The sequence below is a fragment of the Silurus aristotelis genome, assembly GCF_946808225.1.
Source record: "Silurus aristotelis genome assembly, chromosome: 8".
NCBI classification, from domain to species: Eukaryota; Metazoa; Chordata; class Actinopteri; order Siluriformes; family Siluridae; genus Silurus; species Silurus aristotelis.
The window spans coordinates 10,882,649-10,909,792 of NC_139581.1; the positions used below are offsets into that span (position 1 = coordinate 10,882,649).

The following is a 27,144-nucleotide window of genomic DNA, read 5'->3' on the forward strand; positions in this document are numbered from 1 at the left end:
CTCCACTCCTTCCGTGCACTCTTTTCTGACACAGTATCTCATTAGTCCCTACTCTATTGAAATCTGAAAGTGGTGCTCTGAAAAAAACAGACTTGATTAAGACATCAGAGTGACAGCCTATTGCTCCGCCCTAATTTTCTTTTACTCCACCTCTTAGACGCCTCACTGGGATTTGGGTTTGGCGCCACCTGGGGTGGGGTCGGGGGCAGGACCGCCACCCTGGGCCAATCGAGTCAGGCTGCAACGAAAAAGAGGAAGTCTCAATAGCATTGCACAAATTCACTTCAATTATTTGTTGTAACATTTTATAAATCATTTGTGGGCAATTTAAAGAGGCAAAAGAAATATGCAAACTCACATGTCCTTAATGTTGTCAACATGACCTTGGACTTTTGCAACCCAGATGTCCAATTTTTCCTAGTGCAAAGTTAAAAGAGCCATAAGAATTTACATCACAGGACTGCAATGAAGCCCATAAAGGCTGCCCATAAAAAAACACAATATTCATGCTATATGTTGCAGTGTATGCCCAGAATATAAATAGTATATAGGCAAAATATATTTAGTCTGTAGTCTCTGTACAGTATATATGCTATTTTATCGGAAAACAATTTGATGTCTGCCACAGCAAATAGAACAGAAAATCTACTTGAACTCTATCACATACCAAAATTACAAAATATATGGTTCGGCACGTTAAATAATAAAAATAATACCTGGTGCCTGGTGTAAAAGAGGGGGACAGAGAAGACAGCAATCACACCTATAGAAAGAAATACCAGACTGTTCACTCCTTAACCTTTTTGTTTTTGTTTGAACATATCCATGGTTGGAAACAATCAAATATTTGTCTCCCACCAAAAAAAAAAAAGAAACCAAAAAAACCCAGTCAAATTTATTTCATGAATTCCTTTTATATACTTAAATTTTTTTTGCAGAGTTGAAATATTTAGGTATTTATTTAGCAGAGTAGGGGTTTAGTGGTTAGTGTAGAGGTGTAACCATATTAATTCCAATTATATATTCAGTAGTATTTCTTCTTTAAAATGAAAGTATTGCTAGAAATAATCAAATATTTTATGCAGCCTTGAAATATTTTTTTGATATAAGGAAAATTTCAGGAGTTATACCGATAATGAGCAGAGTAAGGCCATTGCAGAGAGCTCCCAGATAAGTCACCAAATACATCAGCAACAAGAACTGCAAATGGACAAGAAATTAATTTACACATACACATAAAAGTTCAAAGTTACACTGACTGGCTCATGTTACAGTCCCTTTCTGACAAAACCCTTTTTTTTTCATTAGATATTAAACACTGATGAGCCTGTCAATCAAAAACAGGAGTCTCTGTTAATATCAGACAGTGTGGTTATTCCAGTACAACCAACTGAAACTAGAGACCTTGCTTAACCCTCTACTTTTGGAGTGTCCCATGTCACATACCACGCAGGTCAGAAAGCGGGGGGTGTCAGAGGGCTTGGGGTGGCAGGGGGTAGTTTCAGTGCCTGCTGAAAGTGTTTCTATGCCTTATTGAACTTAGTACTAAGTTCTTGTTCTATTTTCCATGCTTATATTGAAAAATAAGTAGTATGAAAAAACATTCAAATTAGCTACAGTAATTTCCGGACTATAAAGCGCATATATATATATATATATATATATATATATATATATATATATATATATATATATATAAGCCGCACCCAATGAAATTTGACAAAGATTTTCATTTTAAACATAAATAAGCCGCACCTGTCTATAAGTCGTCTACATTGAAACTAATGAACTTTACACGGGCTTTAACAAAAGACACGTTACACACGGTGTAATGGGTGAAATATGTTGCGCTTCCTTTAGGAGCATAGCGGTATTTTGGGAATAGCCTGGCGCCGCATTTCCGCTATTACTGCATGTGTGGAGACTGAGGAATATGTCCTTATTATTTTCTGATGCTCATTTCTAAGTTTCTTTGACTAACCCTTAATGCTGTTGCCAAGAATAATAAAAAAGCACGAGTTTTGGAAACCTGTCTGTGCTTATATAATTTCTGTTGCAACTGGAGTTAGCGAGCTCTCCCTTCACCCAGACTCAACACGTTACAACGGCTTGTATCTAAACAGTAGCCTACCAAAAAAGTCATTGTTCACTGTCTTTCTACTTCCTTTCACAACTATTTCTCTCGGGAGTTTATCTTTTGGCATCGTAGTGCGTTAAAAAAAAAATAAAAGTTTTTTCTCCCGATGTCGTGCAGCTCAGAACACAGGTGAGGTGCGTTTTTTCGTTTCCGTTCGGAAATTTCATTGGTCTAATGTTATGGGGTTCAGTTTTTTATCTTGAAGTTTGTGAAACCGGGAAAAACCCAGGAAAAATCCACAAATAAGCCGCTTTGTTGTTTGAGCCGCGGGGTTCAAAACGTGGGAAAAAAGTAGCAGCTTATAGTCCAAAAAATACGCTATATTGCATGTTTGATTGAACCATTAATGTATTTTGTAACAGTGTACAAAATCTGCCAAATAACTGGATTTTTTGAATGGTTGGATTTTTAATGAAGGTCAGAGAAGGGGCATTTTGTCTTGATAAGTGGTACACAAAATGTTTATTGAAATATATCACTACACAGGCAATTTAAATGCTCGGAAAATAAAAGCACAAAAAATGGTTTATAAACAAACCAGCAATACACCAGTGTTAATTAACAAGTACATGCACAAAATCCCACAAGCCCCAAAACAGTTATGCCACTTTTTTAAATGAAAGATTTCCATTCATGAATCTCACCTTGAAAGAGTCAAACAAGTTTGCTACAAAGACCAGGTGCCTCAGTGTGTCCAAAGCAGCAAAGAAAAGGAATATAGCTCTCTGCATATAGTCTTCCGCTTGTTCTCCAGACAGACCAATGTCTACATCCAGGTAAGTCCTGTAGCACATAAATCCAAACCAAATTCACCTAATGTGCCCACAGTTACAACATAATTAATTGCAGTTGCTAATGAGAAAAGGTGAGACTCACTGGAAGGGGTGTGCGCCATCTCTGAGCTGCAGAGCATGCAGTAGTTTGCAGTAAATGCGCACCGAAATAGTGAAGCACACGATGGCCAGAGAAACAGTGGAGAGCACAGTGATAATACTGAGCTGGAAGAGAGACAGCAGGCCCACCACCAGGCCAGTGAACAACATGCCTGTCCGCTCAGTGTCCTTCCAGTAGATCAGATCCATCACTGTAAAGACAGAAACGTGGAGAGACAAAAATATGGAGATTTTAGTTGGCCACAGAAAGCCCAGTAACACTATTTCACCAGAGAATTATTCCTATTGCTATTAAATTAAAAATGTTCCACATGAAACTTACATTTTTGGCCCATTGTAGTAAACTATACAATTTCTGACAGATGACTACTGACCAGACATTACTATTACCACAGCAGTGGCATTGACATTCACAGCATTAGTGACAGTATATGCTACATTGGTGTAAGTGTATGAGATATGGCTCTGCATCATTACTGGGGTTTTAAAGACATTATTTACCTCATGGACACTTTAATCTGTTAACAATCATCCTCTTACACCATTGCTCTCAGGGTTTCCTACTACAAAAGCAATGTGGGCCACATATTTTTGGCTGGCAAACTATTTACAGATTATTAATTACACTATCTAGTTTAAAAGTCCCAGCAACTTGGCAGTAATATGCAGTACTGGGTTAGCATCACAGCATTACATGAAAACCAATATGGCTCTCTATCCAAGATGTTAATCCTATTGCATGACTGCAAAATGAACTACACAGTAGATGCACATGATGAAATGACTGGTGAATGTAAGTATACACTAATATGTTGGGGTAGCAAGTAAAGTGGTATTTAATAAAGAATAGGCATGCCAATGAAATTTTATTTCTATAGCACTTTTAACAAAGGACATTGTGCCAAAGCTGCTTTACAGAAATAAATAATTACAAATATTATTGAGCAAACGGGGACACCGAGGAGTGACTTGACTAAGGTTTACTAGGGTTAAACATAGATTCTAAAGAAAGGGTGGGAAATGCAGAATTAACTATAGCTACAGAAAGCACCTGTTGAAAGAACTCTAACAGCATCCAGCCCCCTCTCATCACCCTGTCTGTCTCAGAGTTCCCAAGCTAATGTCTGGTTCTACAGTGTGATCAAGATATACATTCATACCCTGACATTTCCAATGCATTCAAACTCTTAAATTTGATTGACTTGTGGAAAAAATCATAGATGGAACTTTTAAGACATTGCATTACATTACATTGCAGTGATTCAGATTAATTTATCCTGAAACTGGATCCTTTGGGTGTTATTTGGCATTCAAATTCCCAAAGAGACATGGACAACATGTAAATGTTATTAATGGCCTTCTAACCACTTTACTTTGTCTGGATGGATCACTGATGCACAGCCAATAAATGACACATAGATGACTGCAATCTGTTGCAAATTACCTCAGTGGTAATGCCATTCGTGCTGGCCTTCAGACGTGAGTGACGGTGTGCAACAGCAGATTGAACATTTATAATCAGCTACTGTAAGTGTGCATGCACCTGCCTGTTGTCAAGCAGGCTTGCAGACTAATTTCATGTGGCAAACACTAACTACTGCATTATATATTAGATCTGCAATAAAGTTACTTGCTTTTTAATCTGCTATTTGCAGTGATGTCTAGGATCACTTATGTTTGAGAAGTCTCACATTGAGTATTTGATACTTTTGCTATTTAAACTGCATTGTTAAATTGTAGTAATTTTATTTCTTTTTCCTTTTTAAATTATTTATATGTTCGAGAAGGAAATCCTAAAAGACATTTACTGTTTTGTGTTTGTTTGATTGCTGTTGTGTAGAACCGCTACGTGACGGCAAATGATTGTGATTATATAATGTTTATCACCTGCGAGTAGCATCTTATCGTGAATTTATACTGCCTAGATAGTTTAATGAACGAATAAAACATTGTGTATCGTGAACATTCCTGTTCATGGTTTTTGCCAAAACACCCACTATATAAAGCTAACTTAATTAACATAATGCTACCTATTTATTAGCTTTGATGTTTTATTCCTATAGGTTTTTAATATGTCCCAATCAGAATTCATTGCAAAAGCATGCATTTTGTTTGGTACTGCATCACCATGATTTGTGAACGTATGTATGACATTTATTTATTCTCAGATGAGAAGAGACTATTTTGAATTCTGCTGTGTTGAATGTTAATGCATACTTCCTTGCTGTTTTTCTTAGTGGTACAAATGTGCAACTTCAAGTAAGATTTGTGATGAGATGCATTGATAATTGGCTTGAGCAAATAGCTGTTTTTGGGAAACTGTGCCCTCTGTGCAACGTAAAAACACTTTAATGTTCAGTTTTGTACAGCTGGTATCTCAGTATAAATTAAGCTAAGATATACATCACTAAAAACACAAGTGCAGTAGATAAAGCAGCAGAGAAAACCATTGCTGTACAGTAGAACATTTGAACTGTATTGTGCTTTTATTTATATCCCATTGTGTATTTCCATAAATATATATTGCTCAATGAAATAACAGAAAAATAATATGAAGGACAGAAACCCTCAATCATTTTAAACATACTCATTGAGTCAACAAATGCACACATACTAATAAGAAATCCATCACCCTCTTCGAATCCTTTGATATTTGGATTATTCCAAGTCAGTATTACAGCTCCCACACTCAACTTCTCTAAGCAACAACACTGAGTCAGATGTGAGAAAAAAAGCCAAGACAAACCCAAATGCAAATTCTCCACTTCGACAAGTAGCCAAATTTACAATTTCTCAAAACAAGTCTAATCATTAGCAAACAAAAAACTAAATCAGTAAGATTCCGGACTGAGATTTACAGATTCTTTTTTTTTTCTTTCTCAGCAGTAAAAATACATTACAATATTCTCAGCTATATATTTTTTGTGTACATTTAGGATTCCTCACCTTTGCTGGGCATTTTGTGTGCTGCTGGAGGGTGAGGCCTCTCTTGCCTTTCTCTGTCTCCCTGCTCTGCTCAAAACGATGGAGCTTTTTTGGCCTGCGCTGTGCTAAAGACAGCCCCCAACCCACTGGCTAAAAATAGCATCATCGCCTTCCCCAACCAAGAAGACAGAGGTGCTTGTACATGTACACAAGAGGGGGACATAGAGACACACTCAGATACACACCACGTACAACTGACATAAAAACCGCCAGATACAGACTTGTATTGTCTATTATTAACAAAGCTTATGAACAAGGTCTTTAGGGCATGTTGTATGTCACCTAAACATACATATGATGTCAGTTTGTTTCAGACATAAGAAAATATCAAAAGTATATTGCTGTAGACTGGTTTATTATAGAAATTAATCTTTTGTCCCTCATGTCACATCTTATCTTCCTATATACAGCCACCATGTTCTATTTGGCATGTACTATATATACAGTATGTTTACACTCCAAACAGCAGGACCCCACTTTTAGAACACCATTCCAGCAACCTCTAGAGACACTATTATGTCACCAGAGGTAATAACAAAATTACAAAATAACAAAATAACAAATTGTGCTCTGTTTGCTATTCCTACTAGTGTTAAGAATCATAATAGGAAACCTCCCTCCCTCTCTTTTATTAAGCATGGCTTGTTCAAAAAGTGGTGGCATATCTGCAGGATTTCAAGTCATGCAGTATTTCAAGAGCCAGAACTAACAGTCTAACAGTAATTGATTAAACAAGTGCAAACAGACATGGCCTTTACTTGGATAAATGCTGCTAGAGTACGTACAGTGAGGAAAATAAGTATTTGAACACCCTGCTATTTTGCAAGTTCTCCCACTTAGAAATCATAGAGGGGTCTGAAATTGTCATCGTAGGTGCATGTCCACTGTGAGAGACATAATCTAAAAAAAAAAAAAATCCAGAAATCACAATGTATGATTTTTTTTTAACTGTTTATTTGTATGATACAGCTGCAAATAAGTATTTGAACACCTGAGAAAGTCAATGTTAATATTTGGTACAGTAGCCTTTGTTTGCAATTACAAAGGTCAAACGTTTCCTGTAGTTTTTCACCAGGTTTGCACACACTGCAGGAGGGATTTTGGCCCACTCCTCCACACAGATCTTCTCTAGATCAGTCAGGTTTCTGGCATGGAGTTTGAGCTCCCTCCAAAGATTCTCTATTGGGTTTAGGTCTGGAGACTGGCTAGGCCACGCCAGAACCTTGATATGCTTCTTACAGAGCCACTCCTTGGTTATCCTGGCTGTGTGCTTCGGGTCATTGTCATGTTGGAAGACCCAGCCTCGACCCATCTTCAAGGAAGGAGGTTGTTCCCCAAAATCTCGCAATACATGGCCCCGGTCATCTTCTCCTTAATACAGTGCAGTCGCCCTGTCCCATGTGCAGAAAAACACCCCCAAAGAATAATGCTACCACCCCCATGCTTCACAGTAGAGATGGTGTTTTTAGGATGGTACTCATCATTCTTCTTCCTCCAAACACGTTTAGTGGAATTATGACCCAAAAGTTATATTTTTGTCTCATCTGACCACATGACTTTCTCCCATGACTCTTCTGGATCATCGAAATGGCCATTGGCAAACTTAAGACGTGCCTGGACATGTGCTGGTTTAAGCATGGGAACCTTCCTTGCCATGCATGATTTCAAACCATGATGTCTTAGTGTATTACCAACAGTAACCTTGGAAACGGTGGTCCCAGCTCTTTTCAGGTCATTGACCAGCTCCTCCCGTGTAGTTCTGGGCTGATTTCTCACCTTCCTTAGGATCATTGAGACCCCACGAGGTGAGATCTTGCATGGAGCCCCAGTCCGAGGGAGATTGACAGTCATGTTTAGCTTCTTCCATTTTCTAATGATTGCTCCAACAGTGGACCTTTTTTCACCAAGCTGCTTGGCAATTTCCCCGTAGCCCTTTCCAGTCTTGTGGAGGTGTACAATTTTGTCTCTAGTGTCTTTGGACAGCTCTTTGGTCTTGGCCATGTTAGTAGTTGGATTCTTACTGATTGTATGGGGTGGACAGGTGTCTTTATGCAGCTAACGACCTCAAACAGGTGCATCTAATTTAGGATAATAAATGTAGTGGAGGTGGACATTTTAAAGGCAGACTAACAGGTCTTTGAGGGTCAGAATTCTAGCTGATAGGCAGGTGTTCAAATACTTATTTGCAGCTGTATCATACAAATAAATAGTTTAAAAATCATATATTGTGATTTCTGGATTTTTTTTTTTAGATTATGTCTCTCACAGTGGACATGCACCTACGATGACAATTTCAGACCCCCCCATGATTTCCAAGTGGGAGAACTTGCAAAATAGCAGGGTGTTCAAATACTTATTTTCCTCACTGTATATCTGATAAATTAATGTCAAAGTTTGCTTATGAGATATTATATCAAACTGAGTTTAAAGGATAGAGCATAAAGATACAGTATTAAAAGTAAAATATTAAAAACAATTATAATACAACCATAACAATATATAGCAATGCACTTCTTCACTAACTGAAACTATCGCTATTCAAAAATTGTCCATGCGCAATTGGTAAAAAAAATATCTTTCTATTCATTTAGTCTGAAATACAGTTTTAGATGGGATGATGGAAAAAAAAAAAAATAATAAAATAAACTAATTGCAATTTTTTTTATCTTACATTCAGCGGGGAAAATAAGTATTTGACACATCAGCATTTTTATCAGTAAGGGGATTTCTCTATTGGCACAAAAATTCCACCAGATGTAGCGATCAAACCAAATATTGAATTCATACAAAGAAATCAGAACATTCAAGTATACAAGTTGAGTCATAATAAATAAAGTGAAATGACACAGGGAATAAGTATTGAACACATTTTATTTAATACTTTGTAGAAAAGCCTTTGTTGGTGATTACAGCTTCTAGACACCTCTTGTATGGAGAGACCAGTCGTCTGCATTGCTCAGGAGTGATTCTGGCCCATTCTTCCACACAAATGGTCTTTAAATCTTGAAGGTTCCTTGGTCCTATTTTATTAACTTTGATCTTTAGTTTTTGCCATAGATTTTCTATGGGATTTAGGTCAGGTCTGGCCCAGGGACTGGGCCATTCAAGCAACTTGATTTTCTTTTTTTGAAATCACTTCATTGTTTCCTTGACCTTGTGTTTGGGATCATTGTCTTGCTGAAATGTCCACCCTCTTTTAATTTTCAGATGGCAGCAGATTTTTATCCAGAATGTCCTGGTACATTTCTCCATTCATCCTGCCTTCAATAATATGAAGTCTGCCAGTACCCCTTGCTGAAAAGCAGCCCCAAACCATGAGGCTTCCACCCCCAAACTTAACTGTTGGTATGGTGTTCTTGGGGCAGTGGGCAGGGCCATTTCTTTTTCAAACATGGTGTGTAGAATGACTGCCAAAAAGTTAAATTTTGCTTTCATCTGACCATACTATAGTCTCCCTATAATCCACAGGCTTCTTCAAATGCTCTTTAATAAACTTTAACCAAGCCTCAACATGCTTTTTGTTCAGCAATGGAGTCTTGTGTGGTGAGCGTGCATGGATGCCATGGCGGTTCAGTGCATTGCTTATAGTTTTCTTTGAAACAACAGTACCTGCTGATGCAAGGTCTTCCTGAAGTTCTGCCCGAGTGGTTCTTGGCTCTTGGCGAACTCTCCTGATTATTCTTTGGACTCCTCGGGCAGGGATCTTACGTGGAGCACCTGATCGTGGCCGGTTTATGGTGAACTGATGCTCTTTCCATTTCTGGATAATGGCCCCCACAGTGTTCACAGGAACATTCAGCATTCTGGAAATGTGCCTATAACCATTCCCATCAAAATGCTTTTCAACGATAAGATAATGAAGATCTTGAGTTCTTTGCTTTTACCCATCATTAAGTCTTTCCTGTGTGCCTGCTGGGTAATGAGAAGCCTTTATAGGCCATCAATTAGGACTAAAGCAGCTGATATCAATTGGTACTCAATACTGAGAGATTTCAGATGATCTCCTGGCTTTCTATGCCATTTTGCACCTTGTTATCTTCATGTGTTCAATACTTATTCCCTGTGTCATTTAACTTTATTTATTATGACTCAACTTGTATAATTAAACGTTTTGATTTCTTTGTATGAATTAAATATTTGGCTTGATGGCTACATCTGGTAAACATTTTTTGTCAATAGCCCACTTAGAAATCCCCTTACTGATAAAAATGCTGATACTTATTTTCCCCGCTGTATATTTCCAGTGCTCCTTTTTGCTAGCAGTTTGTGTGCAACCTAAATATTGCTCTGCATATCATGTATCATAGGAATATCGTTTCTTCTTAAGGTTAAGCCATTCAGGGATAACTGTGAAAAGTCTATGAAGCAGTTAAATTTAGTACATTCTGGCTTTTACTCTTACACATTTGCTAATACTGATGCATGTCTCTTATGTCTGTTATTTTGTAGGCTAATCTACTGTACCAACACAATCATATAAACATTAAATTCAGGTAAAACTTCCTTGATTGTGATTGTATCTTTAGTCAATGTTTCATTGTGTACATTCACATGATACTGCTGTGGGACATGCCTAATAATTTCAATGTAGCCCACATTAACAGAGTCACAGAGCATTTGAAATTTAAGCTAATGTAGTTAAAGATATTGGGAGCAAACTCTTTATCAGGATGATCCTTTCAATTATTATATTTCAAAAAAGCTATTTAAAGTAAATTCTTTTGACCCTATAAATAGCTACCTAGCCCTCAAATTGTCTTATGTATGCTTCATCATTTCAGAATAGACCACAATGATTGACCACTAATATTTAGTCAACATTCTCAGTCTTACCTTCGATCTGGATGTGTATCGTTGGCCCCTCTGGAAGGTAAAGTTTAGAGAGCCACTGTTCCATGCTTTGCTCTTCCTGAGTGTTATAGATATTAGGACTTTGTGTTGTATGTGACATGTCTTCCTCAGTCTGCGTTATGGCTGTGGATTCCATGTTAACATATGGCTCTGAAGCATGAAACTGGTGAGCTGTAGAGGTAACAAAAGGAAAGCTATCACTTCTTAAATTTGAATATTTGAATGCTTCAGAAACAGTCAAGATATATATATTTGAATCAGTTTTGCACATCAACAACCCCTCAGGAAATGATGTCACATAATCTAAAGGCTTTGTGCCTGAGTTTTTGTGTATTTGTGCCTGAGCAGACCAGACCTGTATCTGTCTAACATTGTAGCATTTTGTGTCCACCATATTTAGGGTAGTAATGAACTGTATTCATAATGAGTTTTTTAATCAGTTGTGGCTTGACTACAATGAGATGGACAGTGTTTAATGCACTTCAGTCCTGTAAAAGTTCCCCCTTTACTTAATTAGCTTGGTGCTGCTTTGTGTGTTTGTCAGAATTTTGCTTAAGTTGGCACCTAAATGGTTTAAAGCTCATTGTAAACCAGAAAATATATAGTAAAGATCATAGGATAAGTAGCTAAATGCAGCAATCAAGAGCACATAAAACACAATTTAATCATTTTAAGCCGTTATTTTATGTTATGTTACGTTACGTTACATTTCGTTAATTTACGTTACGTTACGCTATTTAATGCCCCAAAAAAGTTAGAAATAATACGTTGACTCATAGCAAAGCTTGGGTAATAAATGATGTGAAAATGTTTTCATATTTTGATTTTCTTTCTAAATCACTGTGGGTAGAATTTGATCGTAGCTTAAATTTTCTCGAATTTCATAAATAGTCCATAACAGGTGTTTAATTTATTCCAACTTTATAGCACTTTTAACAATGGATAATGTCCCAAAGCAGCTTTACAGAGATAAAAAGTATAGGAATATACATTTTATAATTATAAGTTATTCCATATAAGCTCATCCCTAATATTGTTTAATATCACAACAATCAAGTTTTTAGTATTTAAAACTACGTTGACTGCTGTATATCATGCATGTGGATGCTTTACCTACACACTCATATGGGTTCTTCCCCAAAGTGTTGCAACAAAGGAAACATATGATTGTATTTATGTATTTGATTGCTGTTGATTTATAATTGCCCTTTACTAGAAATGGAAACTCTCGCCCAACATCAGTGCCCAAGCTCTCTCTCTCTCTCTCTCTCTCTCTCTCTCTATATATATATATATATATATATATATATATATATATATATATATATATATATATATATATATATATATATATATATATATATATATATATATAGTAAGGAAAATAAGTATTTGAACACCCTGCTATTTTGCAAGTTCTCCCACTTAGAAATCATGGAGGGGTCTGAAATTGTCATCATATGTGCATGTCCACTGTGAGAGACATAATCTAAATTAAAAAAAAAATCCAGAAATCACAACATGATTTATAAACTATTTATTTGTATGATACAGCTGCAAATAAGTATTTGAACACCTGTCTATCAGCTAGAATTCTGACCCTCAAAGACCTGTTAGTCTGCCTTTAAAATGTTCACAAGGCTGGAAAGGGCTACGGGGAAATTGCCAAGCAGCTAGGTGAAAAAAGGTCCACTCGCACAATGATTGGAGCAATCATTAGAAAATGGAAGAAGCTAAACATGACTGTCAATCTTCCTCGGACTGGTGCTCCATGCAAGATCTCACCTCGTGGGGTCTCAATGATCCTGAGGAAGGTGAGAAATCAGCCCAGAACTATACGGGAGGAGCTGGTCAATGACCTGAAAAGAGCTGGGACCACCGTTTCCAAGAGGAGTCATGGGAGAAAGCCATGTGGTCAGATGAGACCAAAATAGAACTTTTGGATCATAATTCCACTAAACGTGTTTGGAGGAAAAAAGAATTATGAGTACCATCCCAAGAACACTATCCCTACTGTGAAGCATGGGGGTGGTGACATCATGCTGTGGGGGTGTTTTTCTGCACATGGGACAGGGCGACTGCACTGTATTAAGGAGAAGATGACCGGGGCCATGTATTGTGAGATTTTGGGGAACAACCTCCTTCACTTAGTTAGAGCATTGAAGATGGGTCGAGGCTGGGTCTTCCAACATGACATTGACCCGAAGCACACAGCCAGGATAACCAAGGAGTGGCTCTGTAAGAAGCATATCAAGGTTCTGGTGTGGTCTCCAGACCTAAACCCAATAGAGAATCTTTGGAGGGAGCTCAAACTCCGTGTTTCTCAGCGACAGGCCAGAAACCTGACTGATCTAGAGAAGATCTGTGTGGAGGAGTGTGCCAAAATCCCTCCTGCAGTGTGTCCAAACCTGGTGAAAAACTACAGGAAAGTTTGACCTCTGTAATTGCAAACAAAGGCTACTGTACCAAATATTAACATTGACCTTCTCAGGTGTTCAAATACTTATTTGCAGCTGTATCATACAAATAAATAGTTTAAAAATCATACATTGTGATTTCTGGATTATTATTTTATTTTTTTTATGTCTCTCACAGTGGACATGCACCTACAATGACAATTTCAGACATATCCATGATTTCTAAGTGGGAGAACTTGCAAAATATCAGGGTGTTCAAATACTTATTTTCCTCACTGTATATATTACAGGTAGTCCTCTACTTACGATGGAGATACGTTACGACGACCCCATCACTAGTCAAAAATATCGTAAGTCGAAGATGGTTGAATGTCTGTGACAGTCTTTCCTGCTTCATGCTGATTTTTTATTTTCTGCTCTAAACCAATGGCTTTCCTCTTCTTTTTTTCACTACCAGCAAGAGACATACTTGGGTGCTTGGACGACATGCCTTCATCACTAAAATTGCTGTTTGAAACTGTTTGTAACAGAAAAAAGCAAGAGTGGGGCATCCTACAGGGCGAGAGATACGCTCATCCCAGCTGTGTGTTCAAAGCATTGTACATCGTACGCTGCTGCCATGTGGCTGTTGTGTGAAATTTTTATATTTTTACAATTTTATCTTATCGCTATCATCATTGTAAGATTGAAAAATCGTAAGTCAAACCATCATAACTCATATGTATGTGTGTGTATATATATATATATATATAGAGATATATGTGTGTGACATATGTGTGTGTGTGTGTGTGTGTGTGTGTGTGTGTGTGTGTGTGTGTGTGTGTATATATAAATCTTTGTTTTGTTGTTTGATTTTTGGCTGTCATTAGGCTGTGTAGTCATCAGTCAGATTAGATCATGTTGTATTGTGAATCATATTAGATCACCAGTTAGAAAGCATTTGTATGTACTCTCACATACACAAACATACACACAGCTAAATTTACAGCTAAATGATTGTCTAATGATACATTTATTCAATCTGATATACTAAGATATTCCTAAAATTCTTTTTTTTCTCAACCCATCATGGTCTTAATCTATTGTGTAAAGTCTGTGGTGTGATCCCGTACCTTCATAACTATCGGTAACGTAGCACGCCTCTTGTAATATGATCTTCTCCATTTCTCCCTGTAATTCATCATCAGGAAAGTAACCTATGCCCTGACTGGATGACTCTAGAGTCCGATTGTGGCTCTCCAGTAGCTCAGGAAGTTGGTTTTCCACAACCCGCTGCTCCTCCTCTCCGCTCAAAAAGTTAAGAGGGTCCCATTCGACAGCAGGGAAATCTGGAGGTAAAAAGGTTTCCACAGTGTCCATACGGCGTAGTGAGCCACGTCTTCCTCTTCCTCCAGTTCTCCGTCGGCCCGAGTCTCTCCGGCCAGAGCTTTCGCCCTCTGAGAAGGCAATGTATGAGAACGTAAGCTCGAAGGAATTCTGGCGGGGGGTCCCCCACAAGGACGAACCGCTGAGGTCATCCTCAGGGCCTTCTTCATCCTCAGACCACTCTCGAGCTGTTAGGAGCTCAGGGAAATCTGACTCCTCATTACCACCTAAGGCAAAAAGAGAGTAGGAGCAGCAGAGTTGGTGTAGGACTAGCAGCATAGAACAGCACAAAAGGTCTGCACACGATAAAGGAAGGCCAGTGTGTAAACGAATAATTGGTTTTACAAACAATCTCACTTCACTTCAGGGATTTTATATATTGTAAATGATGTCAAGTACTCTTGTGCAACGCAAATGTGTTAAGAATATAAGACATTGTAAATCATCAAAAAACAATAAACTAAATCTGAAATTCTCAAACAGAAAAACAAGAACTGCTACATAAATCTATAGAAACAATATACTAACTATTACATTGTTTAAACCACTAGCCATGTTTGCAAGCGTTAGCCCTTGTGCTGTCAGATTGGTGCCTTTTGTTCAACAGAGGAAAGAAAGAAGAAAAACTGAGTTACAGGAGAGAAAGTCTGTGAAATAGTCCAAATGTATTCATGTTTCAACGCTTCTGTCGGGAGATATTATTCATGTAATCGAAGGAGATACTATAAAGATACAGAGGTTCATATCAGTACATTTCTATGCAATCTTAAGACTTATCTCTGGAAAAGGTATAGTAATCCTTACCATCTGTACAGGGAGGAGTAGAGTCAGGTGTTGAGGAGACCGAGACAAACTCCTCTGAAACAGAAGGGGACAAATCATTCTCAAAATCCTTCAGCAGTACACATGGTCATGCTACTGACATTAAAACGTTTCACTGACATTATTCATGCCAACAGACATACTATATCCAGACAACTCATATCCTTTCAAAATTCTCTTTCTTTTAATTGCACTGGTTTTACAATATTTTACACAAATAATAGAAATTTGATGTATTCGCTTATGAACATGCAGATCAACATAATTTTCTACAGGTTACAGTGAGCATGAGCATGCAGATGTCACATGTACATGTACAGTAAGATCATCAAGAAAAACTAAATTGCTGGCTCTTATTCCTCAAGTTGGAACAAAACACATTGCAGCATTTACATATTTTTAACACACTACCTTTTTTAATTGAAGCCAAATATAAAAATGTTTCCGTCTATTATGTTTAATGTAGGCTGTTACTTCAAATACCCTAAAAATGTTCATGTCTTGTTTGCCTTACACGTGTGCCTGTATGAGAGCCATATAACACAACAGAAACCGAACATCCTTCGATTATTTTGCTATGAAAGTGGGTTTTCTGACAAAGCTATACAGTAACAACAATAAAATGGAATTCAAGCCATATAACATTTAACCATATACCATGCATTAAATGAACTTCTCTGGCAAGGAGGGTGGTAAAATTGTGTTACAAAAAAACCCAGAAAATGTACACAATCATCAAAATAGGGCAGTAAACTGTATTTTTCCTAGTTGTTAGATTTGAGGTGATATGGGATACCTTTAATACCTTTTAACCATATTGCAGCATGTAGTGCACTTTTATAGCTTTATTTGAATGAAAATGAGCCGCTTAACTAAAAAAAAGAATGCTATTGAATTATATCCTGTTGCTTTAAATATTAAAGGCTCCCGTTTATATGCAGGATACACTGTTGTGTATGTTGCATGCACAGGAGAGGAGAGGCCTTACTGTAAGAGAGACAAAGCACACACAGGCACCCATGGACCCACCCGTAAGTACAGTTCAATGTAAATTGAAAACCGATAATAAAATAACGGGACAGTAAATGAGCAACAAATCTCACACGGACTGCTGTATTTATGCTATTTTATACTAATGATGTCCTCCTAACATCTGTACAGAGGCAAACATCAGCACTACAGAATCAACACAGACAAATGAGCCAAACTGAGCATCTTTACAGGAGGAATAAAAGGGTGATGATGATGTATTATATTTGAACACCTGGAAACGAAAACTTGTCCTATCCGACAAAACCATACTAAACCATGCCTTTTTTTTCCGCACCATTGAAAATTAATTATTACTGGAGTTTACATTAACATACTATTTAGAAGGCTAGTACGCATTTTCGGATGTAAAGAAAATAATACATGAACAGGGAAGAGGTAATGCTGACATGCTGCTGATGGAGGAAAAACAATGATACTCACTGCAGTGGGAGAATCCTAAAACCTGACCCATGCTCCATCAAGAAGCTTCTGGGCCTGTCCGCTCCTCTCTCCCCCCTCCAGTGCCTTCCTGATGCTCACTCATCCGCTGGATCCCCTCTCCTCTTGCCGGATCCTTCACATTCTGGCTTTTCTCTCCTCCCCTATTCTCCTCCTTCTTCTCCACCCATCCTATAAAACACCACTGGCGCTCGCGCTCTCTAACGCTGCCTGTAAGGGTTGCCAGATTGGCACAAACCCTCTTTTATTTTTTATTTTATTCTTTTGCTTTGTTTTAAGGGAACATTGGTTCTGGTTTTTTGTTTTTGTTTTTCATCCATTCAACCAATACATTGGACCAATAATTAAACAAAATAAATAATAATAAAAAATAAATAATAAAATAACGATAATAGTGATCTTACAGACTATCCTATAATTTATTAACTTTTATTTGGTCCAGCTCTCTCACCTTGTGATATATTCAGTTTTGTGCAGTCATTTCCAGAATCTTCAATCAGTCTTCAGATCCACTTTAAATCTTCAGTTCTAATGATCCAAAACATCCAAATCTAATGATTCAGATACAAATCTTAATCACTATCCAAGTCCCTGTAGTAACTCTGCAACTGTGTAATATATATATGCAATAAAATTACAGTAGTGTGTGCAATTTAGTCATTAGATTGTGCTTTATTCACCCAGTAAATCTATACTGCTATACAAGCTGCACATTGCCTACTCTAAAATATATCCATGTTTCATGTCTGTAGAATTGTCTCTTGAGAATTATACTTAAATGGTTGCTGAAATGTGAGGCATGTACTAACTTTTGTGAGATATTATATATATTTGAAACAAACAATTTTTAAAACAATTTTAAATAAAATGCCTGCTTGGATTTTATTATATTTTATATAAAAAAAATAATAAAATAATAATAATAATAATAATAATAATAATAATAATATTAATAATAATAATAGCAATAATAATAATAATAGTAAAATAGAATATCAAACTGATATATATAGCCGCTAACCACGAAGTTAACCAAAGTGACACTGCGCTAACTGTAGTTAATAATTTCTTTTTTATACATTTCGCAATGTTATGTATGTTTTCCTCTTGGGGCTGCATTTGTGAAAATGAAGTTGAAGATTTGATCAGGCTTAATGGTGTATTTAATGGTAAGGAAAACAGGCAGATACATAAGATAAAATACCTTTGGGGAGACATCTGATTGGCCCTAAATTTATTCTGCAGCAGGCCAACAGCCCTGAACTTACAGCCGCTGTCAATGAGAACTATCTGCAGTGTAGAGGTCAATGAGTCCTGGAAGTGATGGTCTTGCTCCCACAGCGCACTGATCCCAACTTCATTATGTCTGTCTGGGATTACATGAAGAGACAGGAGGATTTGGGTCATCCACATCCACAGAAGGTCTGTGGTTATATTTCAAGATGTTTGGAACAACCTACCTGCCTAATTTCTTTAAAGAACTGTGAAGGTGTATAGGTATAGGTCTAAAATAATTGATACTGTTTTACAGGCAAAGGAAGGTCACATCAAATATTTATTTGATTTTACTTTTTCTTGTGTTCATTTAATTTCCATTTTGTAACTGATAAAATCAAACTATTAATACCTCTATTTTAAAATACATATTAAGTTCTATAGCACAACGTAAGTTTAATTTTCCCTCAAATAGAGCTCCAAAGTTGACTAAAAAAAATTGACTGCCTTCTTTCTTCTGTACTATAAATTGCAGCAATGTTGGGCTGCTGTTTTCCTTTTTTTGTTAAATATACTGATGAGCTTTTTTTTTTTTACTTTACAAGATGCTTCCAAGTAATGGCGCAGACTCTCAATGCAAGAATGCCAACACTAACCAGCATGCTCTGTAAATATTTTAACTCTGTAGGTTGTGCAGGATGGAACCTCTGGCGTTAAACAGTGGAATTGCATTAGATCCATATCCTGGATTCACAAAAAAAAAAAAAATACATATAAAGTTAAGTTTCTAGCAAATAGCCTTAAAAGATTAACTTAAAAATAGCCTAAAAGATTAACGATTTAGGTATTTGGCAGGTCAATTGGTTGTCCTGTAGTGTTAGCTGAGACTACTGGCAGTACACTGTGATATGTTACACAGTGCAAAGATGAACTGATCCATCCTGAGCAGCACTAAGAACAAGTATTTAAAGAATCTGGTAAATTTTTAAAGGTCACTATTGCTCAAAATACCAAGATTAATGGCTAAAGAGAGATTAGAGTATAATAATTATATTTATGTTATTAAAGCTGCTGACAAGACTATATGTTGTATGTGCGTATTCACAGCCTTTGCCATGACACGCAAAATTGAGATCAGGTGCATCCTGTTTTCACTGATCATCCTTGAGATGGTTCTAAATCTTTGGAGTCCACCTGTGGTAATTTCAGTACATTGGACATAATTAGGAAAAGCACACAACTGTCTATATGAGGTCCCACAGTTAACAGTGCATGTCAAAACACAAACTAAGCAATGAAATCCAAGGAATTGTCTGTAAACCTCCGAGACAGGATTTTATTTAGGCACAGATCTGGGGAAGGGGACAGAAAAATGTTTGCAGCATTAAAGGTCCCAATGAGCACAGTAGCCTCCATCATCCTGAAATGGAAGAAGTTTGGAACCACCAAAACTAAAGTTTTGACCTCACTGATGCTCCCAATCCAACCTGATGGAACTTGAGAGGTTCTGCAAAGAAGAATTGGAGAAACTGCCCAGAAAAAGGTGTGCTAAGCGTGTAGCATCATACTTAAAAAGACTTGAGGGTGTAATTGGTGCCAAAGGTGCTTCAACAAAGTATTGAGCAAAGGCTTTGAATATTTATGTACATGTGATTTTTTCCCCGTTTTTTTATTTTTAATATATTTGCACAAATTTCGAACACACTTCTTTCACTTTGTCATTATGGTATTGTTTGTAGGATTTTATGTGAAAAGGTAAGTGTTTTCTTAAGTCTTTTTGGATGCACTGTACCTGTATAATTATTTGCTATTTATTAATTTACTATTTGCTGTTATTATATTGAAAAATTTCTCTTTCGGAAACCTAATCCAATTTAAGAAAACACTACACTGTGTAAAATAAGCATTTTAAACCAGAATGAATATTGTACAGAGGCATTTCTTAAAATGTATTTCAGAAATTAGCTTGATTAAGATCACATGATCATTAGTGTTGTGCGTCTCAAGCAAATCTATGCCAAATAAAAGAGAAGAAAATGGTAATGTACACATCATGTTTTAGTGCCTGGTAACATTAGGAAATGCTGACATGTCCATAATGTTGGTGCAGGAACATGACCTAATCCAAGCGCATTACTGTAGAAGGGATTATCAAGAGTCCAAAACAGAGGGTGGAAGAGACAAGGCACACAGGAGTGATCACGTTGAGGGATGAGTGAACAGAAATAGCCTGGCCAATAACGGATCTTGTCTTGAAGAAGAGAGCCAGGTAAGCTGCCCAGGTTCAACACTATAAAACCATCTTACTGACTATATCTACCTTATGCACTATTAAGCTTTAGGTTAAAGATTGTATATTACAAATATTAGCTAACAAAAGATACTCCATTTTAAGAGATATTTCACAAAATGTCTTTTTAGCAAGCTGCAGGGTGAAGCACTGGACCTGTTCCTGAGGTCTAGATTGAGGAAACTCAGCAGTAGAAGGAACAGCGAGGTTTAAGAGAACAATCCAGGCGGTCATGAGGACAGCGAGACGAGCCAGCACAGTGGAGGTTCCCTCCTTCCTGCGACAGCTGGTGAAGGAGACTGAAAAGATGGTTACTTTCTTTTTCAAAGGAGCACAGGGGGAACAACAAGCAGATGAGGATTCAGACTCTGAGGAGGATAATGATGATGTGGAGGAGATACCCAGCCCCTACCTGGAGAGACCAATCCTACAGAAGCACACCGATGAGGGTGAATCTAAGTGGGGCATAAACTATGCTCTGGCCAGCATGCAGGGATGGCGTGCACAAATGGAGGATGCCCACACATGCATGCCTGAGATGACTGAGACTCTGTCGGATTGGAGTTACTTTGCTGTGTTTGATGGGCATGCTGGAAACACTGTGGCTCAGTATTGCTCCACACATCTGCTTAATCACATCCTTTCAACAGGTACATGTTCTGTTTTATATTTATGAAGTTACACTTCGCGAAGTGCAGTAGAAACATTTGATAGGAGCAATAAAACATTTAAAAGCTGTGGTCATTTTGAAACTGTTCTACATGTCTCTGACATGAATAGCAATGAACTGAAATGAAAATGTTCATTCCACAAGCTCTGTTACTCTCTCTTTCTTTCAAAACTGTTCTTTAAAGAAAAGGGCCAAACAGCCCTGTTTCTGTTGGGGGTTGGGGGTTATTTCCAGACTGTAAACTGTACAAGAAATCTTAAAAAGTAAGAACTTACAATAACATGTTTGCTTGACTGTCCACACTATTTATAATGGGGAATGTGTGTTAAGGATTAACCAATGAGAATCAAGCTCATGTTTAAAATGGATTACAATTCACGTTCCTTGATCTACAAATATGATTATTTGTTCCTGTGAAACTATGGTCTGCAAAGATTTTACAATGCGTGTGTAAACAGTTCAGATCTATTGTTGAAAAGTTTTCTGATCAACAAAGGGGTTCAAAATAATTTCCAGATTGTGCGATGTACCATAAAACACCTTGAAGGCCATGAACTGGAGAAAACATTAGCATTTAGTGCAAAAACAATATCTTATGACCCAAAAAACAACATACTCACAATGAAGCATGTGGAATGCAGCATCATGTCATGGTGTTTCTTGTCTTCGGCTGGGACCCAATTAAGATCAAGATCAAGATTTGTCAAGATTAAGGGAATCATATGGAACACAAAATACCAGTCTTTTGGGGGCACAATAGCTTAGATAAATTAAAACTTCATGTTCCATCAAAATAAACCAAATCATATCTCGAAAAGTATTAAGACATATCTATAAGTCAACAAAGGAATGGTTTAAGAAAAAGATTTGCATTTTAGGATGGCCCTGTCAGAATCCAGTGTAAACCCAATGAAAAACTTGTAAAGAGATTTAAGAGGTCTGTGCATCATCTCACAAGTTTGATAGATTTGAGTTTTTTTGCAAGTCAGAGTTGAACAAAATGCTCAAATCAAGATGTGCTACTCAATGTATTATAAGCAAAAGGTGTTTTATGATGCTTTAGTAAAGGGTTGTACACACTTGTGATGTGATATATGCAGCCTGTCTCACTATCTCTCTATCTCACTGTGCTGCTATAATTAAATATTACACTTTAATATCTAATAATTTTGGCAAAAATACAAACTTAAACAAGCTTAAGCACCTCGCCTAGGACTATTTTAAATACTTAATGTGTCTCACTCCTCCACTAGGTGGCATAGCTGCAGAGGAAAATGTGGAGCAAGTGAAAGACAGCATCCGAGATGGCTTTTTAGGCATTGACAGACATATGCATCAACTGGCCCGCACCAGTGGCTGGGACCGCAGTGGATCCACAGCAGCTGCTGTCATGATCTCTTCACAAAACATCTACTTTATCAACTGTGGTGACTCCCGCACCTTCTTGTGCCGCAATGGCCAGGTGGTCTTCTACACTGAGGACCACAAGCCCAGCAACCCACGTGAGAAGGAACGCATACAAAATGCTGGGGGCTCAGTCACGCTGCAGCGCATCAATGGCTCCCTGGCTGTATCCCGTGCCCTTGGAGATTTCACCTTTAAGGAGGTAGAATGGAGGACGCAGACGGAGCAGCTGGTGTCTCCTGAACCTGAGGTCTATGATCTAGCACGTTCAACCAGCGATGAATTTCTAGTGGTGGCATGTGATGGAGTTTGGGATGCTATCAGCAATGAAGAACTGTGTGCATTTGTGCACAACCGACTTTCAGTGTGTGATGATCTGAGGGAAGTTTGTTCGCAGGTCATCGACCTTTGCCTCTATAAGGTTAGAATTTCAACAAATAGTCATAAAAAAGTCCCACAAACATAAAATTTTGTGCTTTGGTTGACATCACATATGACTTAACATTACAAGAGAATACATATTTTGCACTATATACATTATTTATTAAAGATCAAATAAGTCCTTTCCTTCCTATAAAAATTTATATTAGAATATTATTGTATCTGGAGTCTTTGGCTCATCACATGCTACAAAAGAAAAATGTAAGTTGATGTCTAGGATTCTAGACTGCAGGTTTTTACACATTTATTAGATAACTATATAATTCAGTTCAACCTTTCTGTTATTCAAAAACAAAAGAAAGAAAAACTGGTCAAAATGGACACTGGGCATTTCAGAAATTAAAATAATTTCTGAAAGGTCTAATCTTAAATGTATAATGTGAAACATTGAATGTGAAACATTGAATGTGACTTTAAGACGGCCACAGTCATTACAAGTGTCACATTGAATTTCCAATCTCCAAACAGAATTTTACAGTAAATGGTTTGTCTCTTCATCCCTTCAAAATCATAATCTGTAGTCTTCTATGACAAGTGACTATTTAAGATCTTAATATCAATACAAACAATATACACAAAACATACAGCTATCCCATTAATTTTTTATAAAAAACATTTTTTTTTATTTATCTGTAAGTTTATTATTATTATTATTATTATTATTATTATTATTATTATTATTTTACTTGTTTTTACAGTTCTATCAAGAGATAGAGAGTTCAGCACATGCAAATGGTAAAAAGAAAAATAATTATGCATTATATTTTGAAATATAAAGATCATTTGTATGTCCTATATTTTTACCTGAATTATGAAAAACTTACTGTTTAGCCAGTTTATCCAATGTGGAATTTGCGCATATAATACGCTGGTTTAGTTACAGAACTCATAATCTTTGAATATTTGTATTTTAAGTTTGGTTAACAAGCAAGTGAGACACTCAATGACATCCCTTCTCCCTAGTGTGTATATAAGGAATACCTTTTATATATACACAGGCAGTATTTGCTCTGTGTATAATATAAAGTGCTATCCAGCTGCAGCCCAATGTGTTTGACATGCTGGAGAACAAGATACACAAAGAACACAAACTGATAAACATATGCATACATGAAAATCAAACAGACTTCATATTTAATAGTTGATCATTCTCTAAACTTTATTTAGGCTAGCTAGTGTTAGTGGGTTTCCCGGCAGATGTGAAGAGTTGTCTATACTGTTCATATAGATGCGAGCGAATGCGCTGTGGGCTACAGCAGAGCATCTAAGAGGGTTAATTTGTCGCTAACTGGAAATCATAGTTGTGGGTTTTAAATCAAAATGAACAATGTACTGGTGTTTAAATATATCCTCAAAGTCAGACATTTGGGACCCAGCTCTGAATTTTTTTTGTGTCTAGGTGCATTAATCATAGCAGTGCAACCCATGTTAAGAAATGTTCTTTACCAAACCACATAAAGCATCTATTTTTAACCTATAAAAACAAGTCCCTAATATAAAACTGTAACTCATGTTTGTCTAACCTAATGGCAAATTCTCACAGCTAATATTAGAACCGGTTTTATTGAATAGTTCCTTTTATAGTTATTTAAGTAAAATAGAATTCAGTGTTGTTTTAACACAAACAGAATATAAACTTTATCTCAAAGGAAGCTGTTACACTTCACTGACATTTATTAGCTATTCTCATTAAATTACAGGGAAGTCTGGACAATATGACCATCATTATCATCTGTTTCACTGGCTCTCCACAAGTGACTCGTGAAGCATTGCAACGGGAGACAGAGCTGGAACAAGTCATAGACCTTAAAGTAAAAGGTAATTTCTTTCATTCTGTACTAGAACCTCTTATACACACTTGTCCTAACAACAAAATTCAGCTAGGATTTTAAATCTTATCTCTTGTCATCCTTTGAACAGAGATCATTCAGTATATTAGGTTAAGAAACGAGGAGCCTGATCTGCTTCATGTGATGAAGTTTTTATCAACTGAAAACATCCCTGGACTTCCACCAGGGGGTGGCATCTCAAGCAAGTGAGTGGGGCAGTGGTTTTGTATTATTCATTATTCATAGACAAATAATGGACACCTAATATAAATTATTGCTTTTTTTTTTCCCCTGTCTATCTCAGGAGAGACTGCATAATCGCTGCGTACCAGAAATATTCAGCAGCATTCAGAACAGTTAAGCCAGTGGTATGCCCTAAACTTATTGATACTTTAACACATCCTTTCAACTCCACTGAATGAAGCTAATCACTGAAACTGCTGTGTGCAGAAAATACTCAATCCTATAATCACATTCATTTATATTTAATTACTCGTATGATAATGTTGGTATCATATAGAGAGCAAATCAACCAGGAACAAACAAGCCCATAATAATTTAGACAAATCCCACAAGAGATGATGAGTTCTCAAGTGAAAACCCGAAAAATGTACAATGCATGCATATTTGCTGAATTTAATGAGTAAACAATTTAATGTTTGGCTTTAGTATTTCAAATATCACAAATATCTCCAAGTTTATTTGGTATCTCATTATCTCTTTTCTTCACTCTAGGATATTGGTGGCTCAGAGGACTCTAACTAGCGCTGGTTGCCTTGGAAACTACATCAGAAGCCTCACATATACATAGCAACAGCCTCCATAATGGGAAACATTACTTATAAACTTTAATGCGATAAAAAGTAAAAAATTATAGCAGCAAATCTAGAATACAGTCAGAGCCGGTAATAATCCATATGTTTATCAGCAGGGAAATAGACATTTCAAGAGAAATCAAATCCAATCTGATTAAGGGTCAAAACCTTTTTACATAAGAGATTTAGACTACATTATTGCTATATAGAACTAAAGGTTTCAATTGTAACATACATTTTTCACAATAACATATTTTTGCTTTGTTTATATTAGAAAGGCTTATATACTTGTCATGTTTATTTTGTCATTGTTTTTGTATGGTATTTATACACACAGTAATATCATACAGTATAGTGTATGTAGTGGTAGCCAGTAATACTGAAATGATATTATAGACCCTATATGATCATCATACATATTCAACTCTGAATTATTTGTTTTAAATAAATGTATTTTGTTTATTTGACCCTTTTTGAGTTTGTTGATTTACAAAGCATCTTACACATGATTTTGAAAATGACTACTTAAAAAATGTTTAAGCTTCCATTCTTTTTAGAAAGTTTAAAACATGCCATATCTAAAGTACTAAAGTACACAGTGCAACTTAAAGTGTGTCTAGAGCCACTGGTTTAAGCTGTCAACACAGATCAATCTTATAGCTGCCAATTGTAAAGTGTTTTCTGAGTGGACCTGAGTTATTCTTAGCTAATAAGCTCCCCAGTAGTGTAATACATCATTAGTATTATATTATATATAATATTCATTATATATAATATAATATTATATAATAATAATCAAGCATTATATATATATATATATATATATATATATATATATATATATATATATATATATATATATATATATATATATATATATATATATATATATATATATATATACACACACACACAAGCTGCACATTGACTACCCTAAATTATATATAAGTTTCATTTCTATTCTATTGTCCCTTGAGAAGATATACTAAAATGGTTGCTGAAATGTGCAAACATATATATCATGCATACAAATCTTATTTATATTTAGCGCATATGCAAACAAAAAGCAAAATGAATCATTATCAAAATAATTTTCTACACACCATGAATTTGTATCAGAAACATAACACCATTATTTTCACTGTCCCAGTTTCAATTGGTATATACACATTCCATAGAGTGGAATTTTTTATTTAAAAAAAATTAACTTAATCCACACAGCTGTCTTCACCTACCAAACTAAATACAAGCTGTGTTCTGTTATTATTATTATTAAATAAAAAATTTAAGTAAGTAAGTATTAAACAGTTCATGGCCCAGTCTCAGACTTGTGGGCAGCCCGTTTGACACTCCTGGTCTAAAGCCTTCACAATAGCATCAGCATCTAATATCTGAAGAATGTGTTACTTAAGTGTGGTATGCCTTATCACCTCTGTACTAATTACCCTGGCTGTTTCTTTGCTACTGCTTCCATATAATTATGTTTAAAGTGCAGCAAACTAAAAAGTCGAGGCACAGG

At 36.5% G+C, this 27,144-nt stretch overlaps 2 protein-coding genes and 1 long non-coding RNA gene across 7 annotated transcripts in view; 2 read left to right on the forward strand and 1 right to left on the reverse strand.

Moving 5' to 3' along the window:
- The window catches only part of rtn2a (reticulon 2a), a 19,261-nt gene extending 2,076 nt beyond the window's left edge, over positions 1–17,185 (reverse strand). The window contains exons 1-11 of one of the 4 annotated variants that reach the window (XM_083548542.1): positions 16,944–17,185; positions 15,453–15,506; positions 14,396–14,875; positions 10,849–11,037; positions 3,014–3,221; positions 2,782–2,920; positions 1,131–1,200; positions 717–763; positions 359–417; positions 151–238; positions 1–77 (exon numbers count right to left, since the gene is read on the reverse strand). The exon at positions 1–77 is cut by the window's left edge and continues 2,076 nt beyond it. In XM_083548542.1, coding sequence (XP_083404668.1) covers positions 163–238; positions 359–417; positions 717–763; positions 1,131–1,200; positions 2,782–2,920; positions 3,014–3,221; positions 10,849–11,037; positions 14,396–14,875; positions 15,453–15,506; positions 16,944–16,974 — 1,353 coding nt within the window. In that variant the 5' untranslated portion in view covers positions 16,975–17,185 and the 3' untranslated portion in view covers positions 1–77; positions 151–162. Of the gene's footprint in view, positions 239–358; positions 418–716; positions 764–1,130; positions 1,201–2,781; positions 2,921–3,013; positions 3,222–5,976; positions 6,108–10,848; positions 11,038–14,395; positions 14,876–15,452; positions 15,507–16,943 lie in introns of those variants that run through there. The other 3 variants (XM_083548543.1, XM_083548545.1, XM_083548544.1) reach the window with 3 other exon arrangements.
- On the forward strand, positions 6,008–14,595 carry LOC310729917. The gene is made up of 3 exons (XR_014534694.1): positions 6,008–6,147; positions 10,465–10,508; positions 14,471–14,595. It is a non-coding gene; the product is annotated as an uncharacterized lncRNA (long non-coding RNA).
- Positions 17,186–18,253: 1,068 nt separating the features above from the next.
- On the forward strand, positions 18,254–26,090 carry ppm1na (protein phosphatase, Mg2+/Mn2+ dependent, 1Na (putative)). 2 transcript variants are annotated; one of them, XM_083548547.1, is made up of 8 exons: positions 18,254–18,383; positions 20,287–20,445; positions 20,598–21,116; positions 22,390–22,961; positions 24,682–24,799; positions 24,902–25,016; positions 25,115–25,178; positions 25,546–26,090. In XM_083548547.1, exons 3-8 carry the CDS (start codon positions 20,699–20,701, stop codon positions 25,573–25,575), a joined length of 1,317 nt encoding a protein of 438 aa, XP_083404673.1. In that variant the 5' UTR covers positions 18,254–18,383; positions 20,287–20,445; positions 20,598–20,698; the 3' UTR covers positions 25,576–26,090. The 2 variants fall into 2 exon arrangements, with proteins under 2 accessions (XP_083404673.1, XP_083404674.1); XM_083548548.1 differs by lacking the exon at positions 18,254–18,383 and adding an exon at positions 19,669–19,719 and having other exon boundaries at positions 20,319–20,445.
- The last annotated feature ends 1,054 nt before the right edge of the window (positions 26,091–27,144 follow it).

Coding starts and splice junctions, on each gene's coding strand:
- ppm1na (XM_083548547.1), top strand. CDS start 20,699: ATGAGGACAGCGAGACGAGCCAGCACAGTGGAGGTTCCCTCCTTCCTG. Junction 24,800..24,901: donor CATAGACCTTAAAGTAAAAG/GTAATTTCTTTC, acceptor TCCTTTGAACAG/AGATCATTCAGTATATTAGG. Junction 25,017..25,114: donor GGGGGTGGCATCTCAAGCAA/GTGAGTGGGGCA, acceptor TGTCTATCTCAG/GAGAGACTGCATAATCGCTG.